The sequence below is a fragment of the Notamacropus eugenii genome, chromosome 2 (genome assembly GCF_028372415.1).
Source record: "Notamacropus eugenii isolate mMacEug1 chromosome 2, mMacEug1.pri_v2, whole genome shotgun sequence".
Lineage (NCBI taxonomy): Eukaryota > Metazoa > Chordata > Mammalia > Diprotodontia > Macropodidae > Notamacropus > Notamacropus eugenii.
The window spans coordinates 45,279,632-45,299,539 of record NC_092873.1 but is presented as its reverse complement, the minus strand read 5'-3'; the positions used below and the strand labels follow the sequence as shown (position 1 = coordinate 45,299,539).

General features: G+C 42.6%; 1 protein-coding gene across 4 annotated transcripts in view; it reads left to right on the top strand.

The window, feature by feature from the left end:
* Positions 1-19,235, top strand: part of AUTS2 (activator of transcription and developmental regulator AUTS2) — a 1,242,623-nt gene extending 1,223,388 nt beyond the window's left edge. For all 4 annotated transcript variants that reach the window (XM_072640120.1, XM_072640119.1, XM_072640118.1 and 1 more), the window contains 5 exons: positions 3,540-3,681; positions 6,406-6,483; positions 8,542-8,625; positions 11,751-11,973; positions 15,941-19,235. In XM_072640120.1, coding sequence (XP_072496221.1) covers positions 3,540-3,681; positions 6,406-6,483; positions 8,542-8,625; positions 11,751-11,973; positions 15,941-17,195 — 1,782 coding nt within the window. In that variant the 3' untranslated portion in view covers positions 17,196-19,235. The remainder of the gene's footprint in view (positions 1-3,539; positions 3,682-6,405; positions 6,484-8,541; positions 8,626-11,750; positions 11,974-15,940) is intronic.
* Positions 19,236-19,908: the final 673 nt, after the last annotated feature.

Below are 19,908 nucleotides of genomic sequence, written 5' to 3'. Positions count from 1 at the left end.
GGAAACTGAGGCAAACAGGGTGAAGTGACTTGCTCAGGGTCACACAGCTGCTAAGTGTCTGAGGACAGATTTGAACTCAGGAAAATGAGTCTTCCTGACTCCAGATCTGGAGCTCTGTGCACTAGTTGGCAAGGTTGCAGAGTATTGTAGGGAAAAGGGAAACCTTTAAGCTAAAGATTCTTAACTTGGAGCTAGAGAAGTTGTTTGTTTTTTTAATTTTGATAACCATATATTCATTTTAAAATACTGTTCTGAGAAGAGGTCCTTGATTTCACCAGGTTGCCAGAGAAGTCCTTGTCAAACAAAAAAGTTAGAATGTCTAATCTAAACAGACCAGTCTGGCTGTCCTGAGAGCCAGGGCTGTGCTGGGGCCAGCTCCAACCAGCTCTTGCCATCTGTTGATTAAACTTTCAGCACGAACATTTATTTATGCCTCAAAAATCAGCAAGTGCCACAAATCAGGACTTGATTGATTGTTTCTGTTTCTGTTATCTAGACTTAAGAAAGTGATGGGAAAGATATTAATAATGAATATTAAATTTAAAGGCATCACCTTTTCCCCCCATAGAAAGAGCTGAGTGTTACCGATTTACCAGCACCCTTGCTTAGAGCCCTGCACTGAGCTCAGCTTTTAAAAGACTCTATGTGGGAAAGGCAAACAGTGCCAAAAAAGTTTTTAAAATGGCAAAAATATAGAATATGAGCTGAGACTTGTGGAAATTATTAAGGATGACAGGGTAACTTTTAATAATCGTATTTGAGATCAGAAAGGAAAGTGGATTGGGATAGGCAGCAGAGGGTGAGCAGTTAAAAAAATAGAGAAGATGTATCGAGAGAGTCATTTGAGGAGATACAGAAGAGGAACTGAAGGCTTTGGATTCATTATGAATCATTAGTATAATGCAGTATCCAAAGAGACTGATATGATTGGGCAGAAAGGGGGAAGTCTGATCTTGTGATTTTATTCATTTGGAAACTCCCCTCTTCCAAACCATATTGACAACTAACTCGTCTGTAGCGTAGAGCCTCAGAGAGTGGCTTGGGGTGCTGACAAGTTGAATCACCCAACCTGAACCCACAGCTTTCTGGCTCCAAGGCTAGTCCTCTAGCTCCATGTCATAATGCTTCTCACTTGAGTCCTAGTTGACATTAATAGACCTGAAAACAGGAGAACCAATAGTCCCATTGTACCTGGTGGGAATCCTATCATGTTTAAAGTTTTATATACACTTCAGGGTTTATGTACACTTCTGGGCAATTAGAAGTGTGTGTGTGTGTGTGTGTGTGTGTGTCTGTGTGTCTGTGTCTGTCTGTGTGTGTGTGTGTGTGTGTGTGTGTGTGTGTGTGTGTGTGTGTGTGAGAGAGAGAGAGAGAGAGAGAGAGATGGAGAGACAGAAAGAGAAAGACAGAGAGGGAGAGAGAAGGAGAGATGGCTTGAATTCATAAACATCTGAAAGAAGCATGATGGCTTAAGGGATGAGGCCCTGGATGGGGAGTTGCAAAGACCTGGGACCACCTCAGACACAGGACGCTGGACTCAGTCTCTTCCAGTTCTAAAGCTTTGATTCTGCTCTAAGGAGCCAGTTTGTTTAATCTGAAGAGGTGAGGTTACAGGGGACTGCATCATCTCTATCCAGTGGCTGATAGGTAAGAGGGTAAGAGAGATCAGATGTCCTCAGGGCAGCTCCAGCAGTCAAAAGTTGGACTAAAGAATAGATGTAGGGAAGCCGACTTCAGGTCCGTATGTCAGAACTCCCTCGAAGCGGGCTGTCAGAAAGTGAAACGTACTGCTTTGTTAGCTAGTGAACTCTCTATCTTTGGAGGTGTTCAAAGATTAGGTAGCAATTTGCTAAGGTCTCAGTGTCCTTGGTCCTATCACGTTTCCGTATTTTAAGTTTTTGCTTATATATTCCACATTTGAAACTCATTAGACTTTTCAATGTTATGCTTAGAGCTCATTGCCACTCATTTATACTTTTCCTTGGTTTTCCAAAGCATACCCCATACCCCTATGTAGTCCTTCCCTCTGTGCTCTCTGTAAGCTCTCTTCCCCTTCAAGGCATCCTTTTTTATTTTACTGGATAAGTCAGAACATTCCACACAGGCATGATCTAACTCCTTCTTCCTTAGAGTACAACTGACTGACAACTTTTATTTGCCGCAATCCAAGTAGAAAGACATTTCCAAAAGGAGATGGCTATGTTCATTTTCTTTTTGGTAAATTCTCTGCATCTAATGCCTGAGACCCAGTTTGCTTCATGGACTTGAGCTGTAGTTAATAGAACTGTGCTGCGTACCATGTAATATTGAAAGGGTTTGCCAGGCAGATTGGGAGAAGTGATCAAGAGATAGTTTTTCCCCCTGATTGCTAGTAAATTAAAAGCTTAGTTTGGGGTTTTGATTCTACCTAATTATAGTAGGAGCCCTCTCTGTATGATTCACTGGGCTAGTTTTTGTCCATTTCTGGCCCTTTAACATGAAATTATTGAATTCTTTTCTTAAGAATTTATTAATTATTGTTAATTTTTTAAGCTATTGACCCTGGTTGGCTTTTTTACATGATTTTGAACTTTAGGAAATTGACTTGTAGGCATGCATGATAATTTCTTCATAACTGTAATATGTATTGGTCTTATCGTAACTCATCATGCTCTTGTAAGAGTATCAACGATTCCTTTATACAGCAAATTATGCCTCCATTAAGAGTTCCTATTTAAAATAGCTTTTGGAATACTGTACGTTGGAAAACATGATAAAAGTAGGCACTTCAGAGAAAGGAAAATAAACAAAAAGGAGGTGCATTGATGCTAAGGAAAGAGATTGGATTTGGAATCAGAGGATTTGAGTATGAACACTGGTTCTACCACATACTATCACTCAAGTCACTTAACCTCTGGGCCTCAATTTCTCCTACGTAAAATGGAACTTCAGTGGTCACCTGGCCCATTAACCTCATTCTATGTAGAAAAAAACTCTACAATGCTAGTCATTTACTGGCAGTGTAACCCTGGGCAAGTAACCCTTTCAATCTCAGTTTCCTCTTCTTTGTTGTGAAGCTCAAATGAGAGAATTAGGATTATTTAATATTTAATTTTATAATTCTAGCTCTGTTGTAAATAATCATTGATATTTAATATTTATTTAATAATATTGTTACTACTACTCGAAATTTCTTAATACTGGAAAATGGTTATAAACATCATCATTCCAACTGCAGAACCACTGGCCCTGAATAAGTTAAAAATCAGTACACCTGGGTCATATTTTGGGTATAATCAAAAATGCCCCCGTGATACAGTTGGCATAGAGATTGCTGCCATCTCTCACTTTTCCATCAGTTGATGAAGCACTTAGCTTCATTATTGCACATTGAGGACCTTTGTGTAAATTGACCCTTCACCTTTTTGAAGTGCAAGTATGATTGGAGGTAAAGACCATTGGTCATAACCTGTACAGAATTCACTATTGTAGAGCTCTACTGTTCACCAAATTCCTTTCTCGGGGGGAGTAACCATCCCAATTCCCTCCTCTTCTTTTAGAAACAGATGCAATCAGACCCACATAAACTGGACTTCGGATTGAAACCCGAATTCCTGAGCCGCCCACCAGGTCCCAGTCTCTTCGGAGCCATCCACCATCCTCATGACCTGGCACGACCATCTACTTTGTTCTCCGCTGCTGGTGAGTCCACTGGGGGCAGGGACCAGATGTCTGCTCACCACCCATCCATGCATGAGGGCCACAAGTGGTGAGATGAGCCAAGTCAGCTGTTACCTTTGTTGTCTGTAAGGATGTGGCCCCTTTTATTTGCTATAAAAAGAGACTACTAAACCATTTCCAATGATGCTGCTCAATGATATGTTCTTTGGGCTGGAATCCAGGACACAGAGGTTTCAGTCTCAGCTTTTTCTGAAAGCTGTGATCTTATGCATGCATTTAACTACTCTTCATCTATAAAATGAAGGAGTTGGACTGTGACCCTTGTATCTCTCTCATCCTCTGATTCTATGAAGAATGATTCAAGCAGGATAAATAAATGAGATTGTGGTGGGTAGGGTGTTTCATGATAGTAATGTATCACAGATCAAGGGCCAGACAGAGCTTTAGAAGGCATTGCTGTGGTTGCTGTGCAGCTTCAAGTAGAGTTACACCCATCTCAGAGTCGTTCCTTGGCAATTCCAATGACAGAAGAGATTTGGAAGGAAGTGGAACTGCAAATGGTCAACAGGGAGGTTTTCTACTTGCCAGGAGATACCGAGTCTGTACCTGATCTTGATGCCTAAGAACATAAGAAATGTTGTCCTCTCTAGATGATCCGGAATCTTGGCTCTAGAGCTGGAATGGACCTCAGAGGTCATCTACTCTAACTTGTTTTATAATTTATTTTCCACCAAACCTGAAAAATAATCGATGTTCCCTCTAACTCTTCCTGACCCCATTTGGGGTTTTCTCTGCAAAGATACTGGAGCAGTTTGCCATTTCCTTCTCCAGCTCATTTGAGAAATGAGGAAACTGAGGCAAACAGAGTCAGGTGACATACCCAGGGTCACAGAGCTAGCAAGTGTCTGAGGCTGGATTTGAACTTAGGAAGATGAGTCCACTGCACCACTTAGCTCCTCAGCCAGCCATCTAGAACACATAATCTTAGGAGATTGTCTGAATCATAGAGTTGAACACACTTGTTTGTGGTCACAGAGCTTTGAGGAATGGTGACATTCCAACCTTTTCCTCAGCCAAAAGATGACATCAAAGAGCATCACCTTTTGGAAATTGTCTCCTCCTCTCTGTGGGTACCAGCAGCAAGCATTGCTAGGTTCTTAGAGCTCAGCCTGCAATAAGTCTTGGGGTCATCTTGACCTCATGTTACCAGTGAGGAATCAGGGAGCAGGGGCTTGCCCAGAGTTATCCAGGCAGTAAATGTCAGGCAGGATTTTAACCTGAATCCTCTAACTCCAAAATCAGTGCTAGTCCCTCATTCCTTGAAGATAAATTCCTATTAGGGCAGCTGGGTGGCACAGTGGCTAGAGTGCCAGGCTAGAGTAGGAAGACCTGAGTTCAAATCTGGCCACAGACACTTCCTAGCTGTGGGACCCTGGGCTAGTCACTTCACCCTACTTGCCTCAGGTTCTTCCTCTGTAAAATGAGCTGCAGTTGGAAATGGCCAACAACTCCAGTATCTTTGCCAAGAAAACTCTGAATCAGGTCACAAAGAATCAGATACAGCTGAAAAAAGTCTTAACAACAACTTTGACCCTGAGATCTCACCTTGTATGTTTGGGATTTTTTTTAATTTTTCAGATGGTGGATTTGAACACAGATCTTCCTGTCTCTGCAGTTAGCTGTCTTTCCGTCATGCCATGCTTCCTCAAAGGAAGGGGGCTGCCATTTTGTAAAAACTATTAGCCATTACAAAAAATATAAACAATTTATTCAGTGCTTATGAGATGTGAGCATTTAATCTCTTATATTACGTTATATTTTGTTGCATTGTATTATGTTACTACATTATGTCATGTCCTATTGTGTTATAGAAGGTGTCCCAAAAGCCTTTGTGCACTTTTAAACTATTAAAACTTTATTGCATTATTACCTATAATAATGTTAGGATATCTGCAAACAAAGGACTAAAGTTGATGGTGTAAATATGACTCCTAAGAAATGAGTCTGCAAACAGAACTGTATGAATTTAAATTTAGAACGAATTGTAGCTGTCATATTCAGTCCCCTCATTTTGAAGATGAGACACCCAGGTCTGAAAAGATGAAGTGACTTGCTTGCCTGAGCTCACAGGGCCAGAACTTCTTAACCTGGTGCTCTCGGTGCTACATACATCACTCCCCCTACTTTGAGACTTTGTTCTACCTTTTTCTTAAGACAGTATATTTATAAACCAAATCACTGCTTGAAATATTCAGCCTTCATTCTGGACAGTTCTTAAGCCTGTCTTCTGTCTACCCCACAGTCACCTCCTCTGTAAAAGGAGATCCCCCTCTAGCTCTGAGTCTTTGCTCTTGTGTGGTCTCATCACTTCTGTCCCTCCCATCCCAGGCCTTTTCAAGTGCACAGGAACACTGCTTGGCAACGGAGACGTGCCCTGATAATTATCTACGCCCACCACTGTTTGGGTGTTTAGCAAGCCCACTTGAGAAAGGAAGGAAAAAGGACTGATTCATTCAGGGGGAAAGAAATGCTTTTCTTTCTGTGTCTTAGCAGGAGCAGGGATTTCTTCTTTCACATTATTTGTTCCCTACAGGGACCTGAACTGACTTCAGTTATGTTCATTTTTCTCTCTCTCTGCTCTCAACTGTGAGCTCTGGATCAACAAGGAACAGACTGGCCCAATGGAGTCTGGCTTTGGTTCAGTGCTCCTTGTGACTCTCATTTTCCTTGTGTTCTGCTTGGTAGGTGCTGCACATCCAGCTGGGACCCCTTTTGGGCCCCCACCCCATCACAGCAATTTCCTCAACCCAGCTGCTCACTTAGGTAAGTGGAGTATTTGACAAACCACCTCCCAGCCCATGCATGGTTGAATTGACAGCGGGTCGCTGACGAGGTTCCCAGACAAGCTGGTGGTAGGGCAGTGTGTCTGTCAGGCATGGTTGCCCAAGAAAACATTGTCTTTTGGAGACAGACTTCTTTTTAAAGAAATCATGGGTCTTGTTGTTTTAAATCTCAAAATAATCCTCTAGCTCAGGGCATCCATGCTGAAATCAACAGCGCTGATTTCTTTTGTTTTTTGATTGCTAATGCAGTGGTTGTGAAACATCCCCAAGTTCAAAGGGAAAACCATTTGGGGCTCTTGGGCCCGGACCGGTACTAGGTAGACAGTAGGAGAGGGGAAGTTGCTAAGTCCTCTCTCCCCTGCACCTCCCTGGGTTTGTGAAGTGCTTGCTTATAATAAACTTAGGAAGGGTACTCTTAGTCTACACAACTCTCACATTTTATAGATTCATCTCTTTCTTTTTAAAATTTAATTTAATATTGTTTCCTTAATTCCATGTAAAAACAATCCTAACATTTTTTTGGTCAGATTTTGAATTCCAAATTCTCTCCCCATTTCGTCCTCCTCATGGAGAAGGCAAGCCAGTTGCCATAGGTTATATATACATGTAGTCCTGTAAAACACATTTCCAGATTCATCTCCTTCTAATAAAGAGTGGGTAATGTATATTTTTACTCCTCTCTTATTTGTTCATTCATGGCTTCAACCAAAGACCAGAAAAGGGAAACAGCAACAGCCATGGGCCATGATCTTATAATATGGATCCTTCCTGTATTTCTAGGATTCTTAGACATCACCCCTCTTTATACTCAGGGCACAATACATGTAGATTCAAGATTTCCTTTGGAATTGAAAACATGTTCTCCAAGAATGTGCTGCTTCTAAAAGTGAAACCTAATCCCTGATCTTTCAGAATACCTTTAGATTGTTTTGTTCCTCAAATATTTATCAGGGACTCTGGGTCAGGGTAGAAAGTAAAAACAAAATGTTCTCTGTCTTCCAGGAGTTTACATTCTGCTAATCCGTCACCAAGCATTTATGAAGTATTTACTATGCACTGGACCCTGTGTTAAGGACAAAAACAGCCCCTTCCCTCAAGGACCATGCGTTCTAATGGGAGAAATACCATACAAGTTAACTAGATACATGCAAGATATGTGCAGGCTAGGTAATCAGAAAAGGGGAAGAAGGCGCGAACAGCTGGGCAGTCCAGGTGGAGGCTTTAAGCTTTCTCTTGAAGCGAGTTAAGGAGCGCAGACAGAGCATTCCAGGTGTGAGGGACAGACAGCCCAAAGACACACACGTGGGTATGGGGGAGGCCTGTGTTTGAGGAACAATAAGCTACGTTAGCTTGATCATAGAGTACCCAGGAGACTGGAAACATAGGAAGAACCATGTTAAGAGAACTTGAAATGACAACCTAGGACTTTGTATTTGATCCTGGAAGTAACACTAGGATGTGTTTAGCATGAATTTAGTTTAACAGATGCAAAGTATAAGCAAAGTCATGTTGAATAATGGGGATTTTTAGTGATGGTGTCCCTCATGTACTAGGTAGCACCTTGAGGAAAGCTAAGAATCCTCATAGGTAGAGGTGAGGATGGGGGAGCAGTCCAAAGCACAGGTAGAGGCCCCCAGCAGGAGACAGAATCTTATACGTAGGTAGCTAATACTCTTCCCCAGGAGCCAAGATCCTAGATAAGAAAGTTCTTTAGCAGACAAACATAGCGCTGGACTGAATTACTGATAAGAACTCCCATTTTGTGGAGAGTGCTACGGATCGCAAAGGGTGAACAGGAAGTTAAGGGATGGTTTGGAATTGCTTTGGCAGCTCTTGGGAGGGAGACACTTTGATCCGGTCTGTAAGAAGCAGCCCCACAGTGCCACAGTGGCATCGTGCCTTAATTCCAAGGTAGAATCAGGACAAAGAAAACCTTTTAGGAACCATGGAGTAGAGCAGGTTGCCGACGTAGGAATGTCCATCAGTACTCATCACCCTGTACAACCCCTTAATCATTTTTTAAAAAATTTGCTTGCAGAGCCTTTCAACAGGCCAACCACGTTCTCTGGTCTTGCAGCAGTGGGTGGCAATGCCTTCGGGGGACTTGGAAACCCATCAGTTAGTGAGTACTTTCATCTTTGTGAATCTTCCTCTAACTCCCCTTCACCCCCTCTTTTTTCCCCCATTGGGCTGGGTGCCTGAAGTCCTCTGGGAGATCTTGACTTGACTTTGCTCTAGCTTCTATCTGTGACTGTAGGAGACATAGATCAATCAGTCCATCTGCCAGCATTTATTAATCACCCACTGAGTTCCTGGCACTGTGTTAGGAGCTGGAGATACAGAAAACAAAGAATGAAACAAGTACCAGTAATTATTCTGTAACACAGGACCAAAAGCTCTTGGGTGCCTAAGTACAATGAGTACATTGTTTTTTACTCGGGTAACGAGAGACAGGAATGGCAGTAGCTGGGATGATTAAAATTCCTAAGCCTCATTTTCGTTGAAGTTTTCAACTTCTTTTCACCTCTTCCTGTCTCACTCAAAACTTACTCCTGCTAATTAGCAAGTCGCCAGAATGGCTCTTGAAATTCACCTCTGGTTTCAGTGGAAATGAAAAGGAGAAAAGGCAGAAACTTTGGGAGGAAGAAGCCAGAATTCTAGAGTATAGAGAGCTGGCTGTATTCTCTAATTGTTTTCCCATCCAAAAGGAGAGCCCAGCCTCCCCAAATGTGGATTACCCAGAAGAGAAATCCATTTCACCACTCTAGAAGAGTGCATCTAGAATAGTTTGTCACAGAAGTGTCCCCAAAGGCTTTATTTATTCCTTGATGAATTAGGCAGGGAAGCCTACTATTTCTCACTTCATCACCACCCCCACCCCCCAGCAGAAAGATGAAAAATGTAAAAGTGGAAAACAAAGATTTTTTGAGCATAATTTGTGGATGCAGATGCTACATCCTTCTATAAGTCTGCGACTTAGCAGACTCACCTAATCAGGTGGTCCTGAACTCCGGTGGGAATAGGGAGAAACTGAGCTATAGAAATCTTCATCAGATCAACAACCTTTTCAAAATGCTACGTCTGAGATCAAGCATTGCCTCCTGGACCTCTGAATTTATTTGTCTGAGTCTGCTAGTTGGCTTTTGGGCAGCTTGGTGCTGCAGTGGATAGAGTGCTAGGCTGGAGTCAGGAAGACCCGAGTTCAAATCTAGCCTCAGATACTTACTAGCTGTGTGACCCTGGGCAAGTCACTTAAACCTGTTTACCTCAGTTTCCTTATCTGAAAAATGAACTGGGGGTGAAAATGGCAAATCACGCCAGCATGTTTACCAAGAAAACCCCAAACGGTGCCTTGGAAAGTCAACAACTAAGCAACAGAACTAATTGGCTTTAGGTCTTAAATCAGCCATATAACTGTGAGGAGAAAGATCATCGATTTAGAACTAGAAGAGACTTTCTATCAGGGGTGTGCTGGAGCTCATTCTTAACGTGCTAGCCTGGTTGTTAAATTTGCAGTGTGAGCATTAGAAATTGGCAAATACTGTAAATCAGGACTTGATTCGTTCTCTCGTGGGTTATCCAGATTTAAGAAAGTGGTAGAGAATGTGTTAATAAGGCAGATTCAGAGTGAGTCATACATATCTGCCTCTTCCTCCCCCCTAAAAAATTTGCTAGCACACCCCTGCTTTGAAGGACCATTAAGTCATGTTACAGATGAGGAGACTGAGATCTTGAGAAGTTAGTTAAGTGAATTGCCCAAGGTCCAATTAATAGTTTATAGGTCAGAGGTTTAGAGGCCGTGTCATCCAGTCACCATCCCCAAATATTTAAGAATATTAGGGGTGAAGGAGAGTAAAAGCTGTTTTTCCAACTATGATATGGATAAGACTATGAAAGCAAATTCTACACACAAATTTTAATACCTGAATAGAAAGGTAGTTTGACCTAATGCTTAGAAAGCTGGGCTGGGAGTCAGGACAACCTGAGTTAAAGGTTGTTATGAAATATTAATTGTGTGACACTGGCTAAGTGCCTTAATTCATCAATGCTCTAGACCAGGGGTATCAAACTCAAAAAAACTGATTTCATCCTTGACTTAGAAAACCACAAATTAATATTATCTATGTTGTATTGCATTTTAATTTATTTTTTGTTTCTTGATTACATTTTAATCAGGTTGGGCTTCACTGGCAGTTTTTGTGGCTATGAGTTTGACACCTCCGCTCTAGGCCACCCAGTAAGGAAAGAGGATAGTCATTTACATATTCTGTGTGCTGGGTATCAGGTTAAATACTTCTTACAAACTGTATCTCCTTTGATACCTAACCTAAGAAGATAATATATAATAACCTAAAATTAATAACCCTAATAAAATCATACACTGCACAGAAGGTTCCAATCTGTACTGTTAGAAGGAATTTCTTTACCTGGCAGCTTCTGATTAAAATTATGGGTCAGAGGCAAAAATTAAAATTAAAAAAAATAGACCCAAACAATCATTGAGAATTTTATTAAGCACTTGCTAAGTGCTTTTTTTTTTTTTACAAATATTATCTTCTCTGATGCCTTCAACTATAAATAATTTAATAATTAATAATAAATTACTCTAATTAGGTCATACCTTGCAGAGAAGGTGACTATCTATATTGGTAGAAGGAATTTTCTTCCCTGACAGCTTCCTAAATAATTGAAATTATGAGACTGGGAAAAATTAAAATTTTTTTTAAGACCCAAGATGCATTTGTTAAGCACTTACTGTATGCTAAATGCTAGGGGTTCCCAGTCTAATGGGGGAGATAATGTGTATGTAACTAGGTCCATATGGAATAAAACGAGGGTGGATAGAAGATGGCTGGAGGATTTCTAAGCCTCTCCAGGAAAATGGGCATCTCCAGATGCACCGCCTCAAATGTTTGCATGTGCCTCAACCCGCTTGCCCTTGAGTCCCACGCGTAATGTTGGCGTAAGCATCTATCACAGAGGGTGTTGTCACCTTCCTCCCATCCCCTCCCTCTTTGGTTTCCCCTTCTTCATCTCCTTCCCTGCGGCCGGGAGGTTTTAGAAAAATGTGAGCCATGTCTCCAGGCCTCTAATGAATCTATTAATCTCCTTTCCTTTTCCAGCTCCCAATAATATGTATTCATTTTAACTCTGAATGCTGTTAAAAGTTGTACGGTAAGTACCTTCCTGGCTGCCATTTCCGCAATCTCTCTTAAACGGTCTTTGTTCTCCACTTCACCATTTCAGCACCCAACTCAATGTTCGGCCACAAGGATGGCCCCAGTGTGCAGACCTTTAGCAACCCTCACGAACCCTGGAACCGGCTTCACCGGACGCCTCCATCGTTTCCGACCCCTCCGCCCTGGCTGAAGCCGGGGGAGCTGGACCGCAGCTCGTCCGCAGTAGCTCATGACAGAGATAGAGATGTAGATAAACGAGACTCATCCGTTAGTAAAGATGACAAAGAAAGGTACGGAAAGCGACCAATTCCCAGCACTTGTTGAGTCCGAAAACGGGAAGTTCTCTCTTTCGCCCACAGAGTGTGACCTGCGGCCCCCCAGTCCCCTCCACTGAGCCCACCCCCTCTTCCCCAATCCGGTACTTTCGCTGTGAGTTTAGCTACAGCCCCTGGACATGGAAGTTTGGGTTAGGAGCATCAGGAGATGAGAATATACCACCTAGTCCCATCCCTTGTCCCAAGGTACCATGATATGCTGTAGAAAATGCAGATTTTGGAGTTAGATGCGCCCTCCAGTCAGGACCCCAAAGATAGACTCCCTTCCCTGAAAAATAGCTGCCGTTAGTACTAGAAAGATGAGCCTCTGGAGCAAGCCGCAGCTTGGAGCCCAGTGTTCACACACACCATGAACCAATTCCATGTTTTCTTTCAAATTGCACACAATTCATTTGATCATCCTCAGGCTCTCTCTCTCTTTCTTTCTCTCTCTCTCTCTCTATTTTTTTGAAAGCCGCATTTTCATTTCCTTATTTATGTATTTCTCAGATTATGTTCAGAACTCAAATCCTGGGGCTCACAAATGAGGGGTGGAATAAACCTTCCTCTGTTTGCGTGCATGCGTGCGTGCGTGTGTGTGTGTGTGTGTGTGTGTGTGTGTCTTCTTGCATGTTTCTGTCTAGCACTGATAATGCTAGTTACCAAATTAGTATTTGGTAAGCACCTACTGTGTGCCAGAGGCTATACTAGGCACATATGAGTACCAAGGGAAAAACAAAGCTCCCTCTGCTCAAGGATCTTAAAAGAATAGTTTTGGCTTTTTAATTTCATTTTGAATTTCTGAACTTGGCAATCAATGACTAAGATACTGATTGCATGAAATATAATAATATTATACAAAATATGAAAAGTAGCTTTTTTCCCCTATGTAGTCTGATGTGCAACCAAGCACCCTGGACAAAATATCAAAGTATTTTCTCTGTAAATATTTTTAAGGACATAATGAGGCGCAGTGGCCATATAGACACACATATCAGGAAGCACCCAAGAATCATTTCCTTTTCCGAATTCTCAGATGTGGCTAGTCTGCAGCAGGGAGCAGGGTGTTTTTAGTTTATTTATTTCTGGTGTGACTTTTTAAAAACATGGTAATTTAAGGAAATTTTTTGTAGCTTTTATAAGCTGTAAATTTACGCATGTGTTGTATTAAGCATATACTTTGTAAGCTGTAAACTTATTCATGTGCTGCATGAAGCTCGGTGTGTGTGTGTGTGTGTGTGTGTGTGTGTGTGTGTGTGTGTGTGTGTAGGTAGTATAGTACTGATGAAGATCAGTCAGTTAATTAGAATTCAGTAAGCACCTACTGTGTGCCAGATGCTGTACTGGGCACTACCGATGAGGACTCTTTATATACTATTCTAGCAGCTAGCAACTTGTTGACCGATTAGAGTGGACAACTAGTAATAACTAATAATAATTCTAATTATAATAAAACAAGAATTTAGGTCTTTTTGAGATTTTTAAGACAATTTTACATATGTTATCTCACTCATTCCTCAAAACCAGCCTGTGAGATGGGTAGGTGCTATTACTACTCTCATTTTACAGATGAGAAAACTGAGTTGATGAGTCACCCAGGGTGGCACACCTAGTCAGTGTGTGAGCTGGTCTTTCCAGGCTTTCCAGTTGCCACGTCCAGCGTCCTAGCTGCCTAGATGGCCCCTAAGAGGTCCCTTGTCCCCCTTGCACCTCCGTCCCCACTCCCAGTAATGGCTGATCAAGAGAACCGTGTCCAGAGTGAGACACAAAAAAATAATCCTTCTCCATGAAGAAGGTAGCAACATGAAAAAAATAACAAAAGAGGAGAGAAGCATCTTCACAGGCAACCATAGAATGTCTTCTCCAACTTCAATCAGTTAGCCTACATCAAACCTGGGCTCTTTTCTCTGCTTTATTTTTCCTTAAGGCTTCTTTGCTTCCTCTTTCTTTTGCATCATACCTAGAGCTGGAAGGAAGCTTAAGCCATCTCGTCCACCCCATTTATTTTTGGGGTAGAGAAACTGAGGCAGAAATAAGTGAAATGAATCCTGCAAGGTCACTCGGTGAGTGACAAAACCAGGAGGGCAACCTGGTTTGGTGCCCAGAACCCTGGATTTAGAGTCAGAAGACTTTGTTTCCAGTCTACCTCAGTGTTTTACTAGCAGCATGGCCATGAGCATTTGCTGCTCCTCTGGACCTTGGTTTCCTCATTGGAAAAGCAAAAGGGGTTAGACCAGATCCCCACTGAGGTCCCTTCCAGCTCTAAATCTGTAATCCTGTGACCAGGATTTGAACCCAGACCCCCAGGCTCTTCACTCTGCCATGCTGTTTGCTTTTTTCTTCTGTTAGCTCTCATCATGAACATTATTATTGTTGATAATAATAATGCCAACCACTACATGCTAATTTTGCTATTCAGTGCTTGCAGAGGGCTCCTAATCTCCCTTAATCCTCAAGGCAACCCTTGGATGTAGGTATTCCAAGGAGTGGTTAAGCCCATTTACTCATGAGTAAGCTGAGGACTAGGAAGGGGAAGTCCTTCACCCAGAGTCACCCAAAGTAAACGATGGAACTGAGTCGAATCCAGTTCTCCCAATTCCAAAGCCTGCTTCTACACCAGGCTTGGAATGGACATTCTTTGCCTTCATGACAAAACTTGACTTTTTTCTTGTCTTTAAAATTCCAGTATTGACTCTTTCCAGCCATCCTTACCTGTAACCTTGGCATGGTTGGGCCAGTGTATTCTTCTCTTGCCACCACCGTCTTCTGTATCTCTATGGAGTTTCCAACCTAATGCTCACCTTCCTCTCTCCTCCCTTCTGATTCACAGGTGGATACTCCAGCTTGGTATTTGCTCTTTCCCTTCTTAGATAAATGTCCTATTTGAAGATCCTCCATCTTCCCAACATTTTCTCCTCTCTCCTTTGATGATCCTCTTTTCTTTCTAGACCTGCCCTCCTTACTCAGCCATATCAGTTAATCATCAAACACCTACTATGTGCCAGTCAGTCAAAGATAAAAATGGACTTGCCTTGCCCTCAGGAACCTTACACTGTCTCTTCTCATTTGCCTTGCACATTCTTTCTGTCTTCCCTTTCCTAATGCAAAATGGTCTCTTCACATTGGAATGATTTTCTGTCTCTTTTCTCTTATTTTTACTCCCTCTTCTCGGGGACTTGTTTGCTTGTCTGGGATTGTCCAATATCTCCACTATTTATTCTACAGTTTAAAAAGAGGTCTTCCTAGAAGCCTGTGATATTTTCCCAATCTTGGTAGTACCATAACTTTCGTGATGAAAGGGGCTATAAGAGAACAGAGTTGGTTTCAGAGATTCAGTGATTAGCCCAGAGTCACCCAGGCACTCAGTGACAGCTGGGATTAGACCTCAGGTCCTCTGATTCCAAAGCCGGCATTCTTCTCACCGCTTCCTGCTACCCATTGAGTTAGAGACTATCTAGCAAGTTGAAAGACGTCATCTTTTCCTGTCAGTGACAGGAAATCGTATTCACTGAAAAATAAAACAAGAGCTCTTTAGCATGAACATTATCAACATTTAATTGATCCTCAGGTGCTGGGCAGCCACAGGTTGACAGGGTTGTCTTCATGTAACTGAGGCAGCCATCCCCTCCCCAAACAGAGATCACTCCTTTCTCCTTCAGACGTTCCACCTTTGTGGTCCTTATCCCGAATGGCCTACCCTCTGCCATCTTTTTAAGTAATACACAAGGCAACTTTGGGAGGCCTCTTCTTGCCCTGTGCCAAAAGACACATTTAGATCCTCAGATCACAGGAAAGCCTTTTTCTTTGTGGCTGAAGGGAGCAAGACCCTGGCCAGCCCCCGTCCTACACATTCATTTCATTTGCAGCTCTTCTCCCAAATAATAAATGAGGAAACCTTACCACCTTTTTCTTTCTTTCTGTTTTTCTTTTCTTCTTCTCTTAGGGAGGGCATTGAGAAGCGACACCCCAGCCACCCTTCACCAGCACCTGTCCTCCCAGTGAACTCCCTGGGACACCCCCGCAGCTCCGCTGAACAGATGAGGAGTCATTTGAGCACCGAGGTTCGCGAGAAAGACAAACCCAAAGAGAGAGAGAGGGAACACTCCGAATCCCGGAAAGACTTGAATGCCGAAGAGCACCAGGTGAAGGACAGCCACCTTCCCGAGAAGGAGACCCATGGGCACGACAGTAGAACTGCAGTGGATGAATCCAAGCAGCTGTCCAGGGTCCCATCTCCATACACCAGGGCCCCCGTGGTGGAAAGCACCAGGCCCAACAGCACCTCGAGCCGAGAGGCCGAGAGAAAGAGCGAGCCGGCCTATGAGAACCCAAAAAAGAGCGGTGCCGAGGTCAAGGTGAAGGAAGAGCGGAAGGAAGACCATGATGTGCCTCCAGAGGGACCTCAGACACATCGGTCCTCTGAGCCTCCGCCACCACCCATCTCGACAACATCCAACGTGCACCCAGGACCCTTGGCCTCCATGCCCATGACCGTGGGAGTGACCGGCATCCATCCCATGAACAGCATGAGCGGCCTGGACAGGACTCGTATGATGACTCCATTCATGGGGATCAGCCCCATTCCGGGAGGAGAACGGTTCCCGTACCCTTCTTTCCACTGGGACCCAATACGGGATCCACTCAGGGATCCCTACAGAGAACTGGATATCCATCGGAGAGATCCACTGGGCAGGGACTTTCTGCTGAGGAACGACCCCCTCCATCGTCTCTCCACACCCCGGTTGTACGAAGCTGACCGATCGTTCAGGGACAGGGAGTCCCATGACTATAACCATCACCACCACCATCACCACCACCCTCTCTCTGTGGACCCCAGGCGGGAGCATGAGAGGGGAGGCCACTTGGATGAACGGGAACGGTTGCACATGCTCAGAGAAGATTATGAGCATGCCCGCCTCCACTCGGTCCATCCCACTGCCCTAGACGGCCATCTCCCCCACCCCAGCTTAATCACTCCAGGACTGCCCAGCATGCACTATCCCAGAATCAGCCCTACCACGGGCCACCAGAATGGACTTCTTAACAAGACCCCTCCCACAGCAGCTCTGAGTGCACCACCACCGCTCATTTCCACGTTGGGGGGCCGTCCAGTCTCCCCACGGAGGACTACTCCTCTGTCCACAGAGATGAGGGAGCGACCTCCTTCCCATACTCTTAAGGATATTGAAGCCCGGTAAAGAGAGATGCAGAGTGAGAGAGAGAAAGAAAAAGAGAGAGAGAGAGGAAACTGTTCATGAACGTAACGTGAGACAGACAAACAGAACTCCTGCATCTTTAACACGGACTGTGGATGTGACAAGACCCTAAACCTCCGTCCCCCTGTAAAAATGTATAGACTTGAGTGCAAAGATTTTGAAATGTTTTTGTATATTCTATGTTGAAATTTTCCAGATCTTTAGCCAAGTCATATGTTTTTTGTGTCTCCTACTCTATTTTGTTTCGCGTACAAAACTTTTTTGATTTGAACCAAAAGAAAACAGTGGAGATTACTATATAAACAATTTTTGGGGGGGGGTGGGTGGGAAGGGAAACAACTGAACCTTTTGAAAAAAGTCAACAGAACCCACCGTACAAAGCTGTTTCAGACCAGAAGGGAAGGCCATGTACATATTCATGTAAAAAGAAGGCTTTGTAGGCTAACGGTTCATATATGCAAAAGGATGTGATGAAAGCTTTACTTTGTACAAATGTAAATAGATAAAATTAAGTCACATAATACATTAATACTTCTTAAAATGTGCTATTTGCAAACTTAATATTGATGAACACGGTCGGCTTCCGCTGTGTTTCCATATATTATAGACAGCTAAATCCCTTCAACTATGCAATGAATGTGAAGGCTTTTTAACAGAAGCCTTCCGAACTCAAAGGAGCCTTTTCAAATCCATTTACAACATACTAAAGGTCATATTTTCCCTGAACGAGCTCTTAATGTAATATGACTTGTTTTCCTAGTTTTTGTTTTTGTTTATTTTCAAACAGAGAAACATCTTTCTTAACAAGTTAGACCCCAGGCTCTGGAGATATTCACCTGAAGTCATTGTTTGTGGGCATTTGAGAAAGTCTTGTCTCATGCGTTGGGCCATGGGGCAGCTGGTGACAGAGAGGATGGGATTTTCAGATGCCAGAATCTGGTGATGAACGTACTCTTGTGTCAGTCAAATTTTAGAAAGTCCCAAGATCTTGTTAATGTCAATCAAGTAATTCTGCAAACACACCTTCTCTTGTTGGGAACCATGCTTTCCACCCCCACTCCCCAACTCCTAATCCCCACAGTGTATCATTTTCCCACTGTGCAGTTTCTTTTTTTCTTTTCTTTTTTTTTTTAATAAGGCATTTAATGACACCCAAACAAATCCTGAAAGAAAGCTAATAGTTTTCTAAGATGATGGATATGTTTTTACTGTGTTTGATAGTTTAATGACTTGAAGATGCAAATTTCTCATTGTGGTTCATTGTATTTCAGTTGGTAATAAAGTCTGGAAAGAGCCTAACAGGTCAGCCTTGTTGTATGCAGACATCAGAAAGCAACACAGGCTGGGTGAAAATATTTGTTTTAAGGTTTGCATCCATCCTCTGTCTCTTCATAACACTTTTTATAATACATTAAGCTTCTTGTCCACATATTTGGAGAGAATATGACTTTACTATCAGAGAAAATACAATATATCTTGTCTACTGGACTGTAAAATATATGTATGAAATAAAATTAGTTCCGTTGGTCTTCTAGCGTATTAAAGTGCTATCTGAAGTTGTTATCCTGTTTTTGCAAAAAACAAAAAAAAAAAACCCAAAAAAACCAAAAAGCAAAAAAAAGAAGGAAAAAAGAAAAGAGAAAAAAGTCTTAAGTACAGACAGTTGTTTCTAATGAGAAGAGAGATCTATTTTAGTAGTAAACTGAAGGGTTAGTTGTAAGCTTCAGGTTTGTGAAATCCAGATGTTGTGCAGTGTTTTTTTTCTTTTTTTAAAAACAGCAACAGGAAAAAAAAAACCCCAACGAATATGTACACTGGAAATGTAGTGGTAGTTTTCAGTATTGTAAAGAGATTGTTCTATACCAACCTTTTTGCTGTTTATTCTGTATGTAATAAAGTCCTTTCTAGACCCTATGTGAAAAAGAAAAATGAAGCGGCAGGTTCTTCAGCATGTTCCTCATCAGCGGAGACTTCGTGTGTAATGTAAAGTGTGCCATGTTATTAAAAAATGTGAACTAAACACCCCCCGCTGATTTTTTGTGTGCAACAGCCATCTTTGCTCTAGGGGAAGAGCCGTGCTTTTGTCAAGACTGGGCTGTGGAAAAGAAATGTTCAGAACCAAGCCTGAGAAAGAGAAGGTTGGCTTGTTGAGCCTAACCACCCTAGCACCCATTAGGGACACGATTTTGAGTGGAGAGAGCCTACGAAAGGCCATGCTGCTATTAAAATCCACTTGGGAGGGGGAGGGTTTTATGTGCCTTACATTAAATATACAGCATAGGAAGATGGGGTTTTGGATCCCTTGTCGGTGAATCTCTTCAATCAAAACCCCCTGTTTAAAAAACTTAGCCCCCGTTTAGCACTGTCTCTGTCATTGACTTTCTCATTGGAGCCCTCATTCTGATTTACAGTCCTTTAATTGGAAATTACTTTTGGCCACATTTGTTGCTGTTCGTTGTTTTTGTGTCTTAAAGTATGAAATGGGGTGCTTGTGCATGTGATGGCACCTTCTTCCTGGTTTTTGTATGCTGACTTGTGTGTCTCTTGGCTTAGGTGGCAAACCCAAGTCTTTGCAAACTCCTTCTGTGCTCATCCCCTTCCCCATTTGTTTCTAAGGTGTACTGTGTTGTTTGGTTTTCATTGTGTTGGCTTGATGGAGTGGATGGTTGGAAGATGCTGTTTTGGTCTGGTGTTT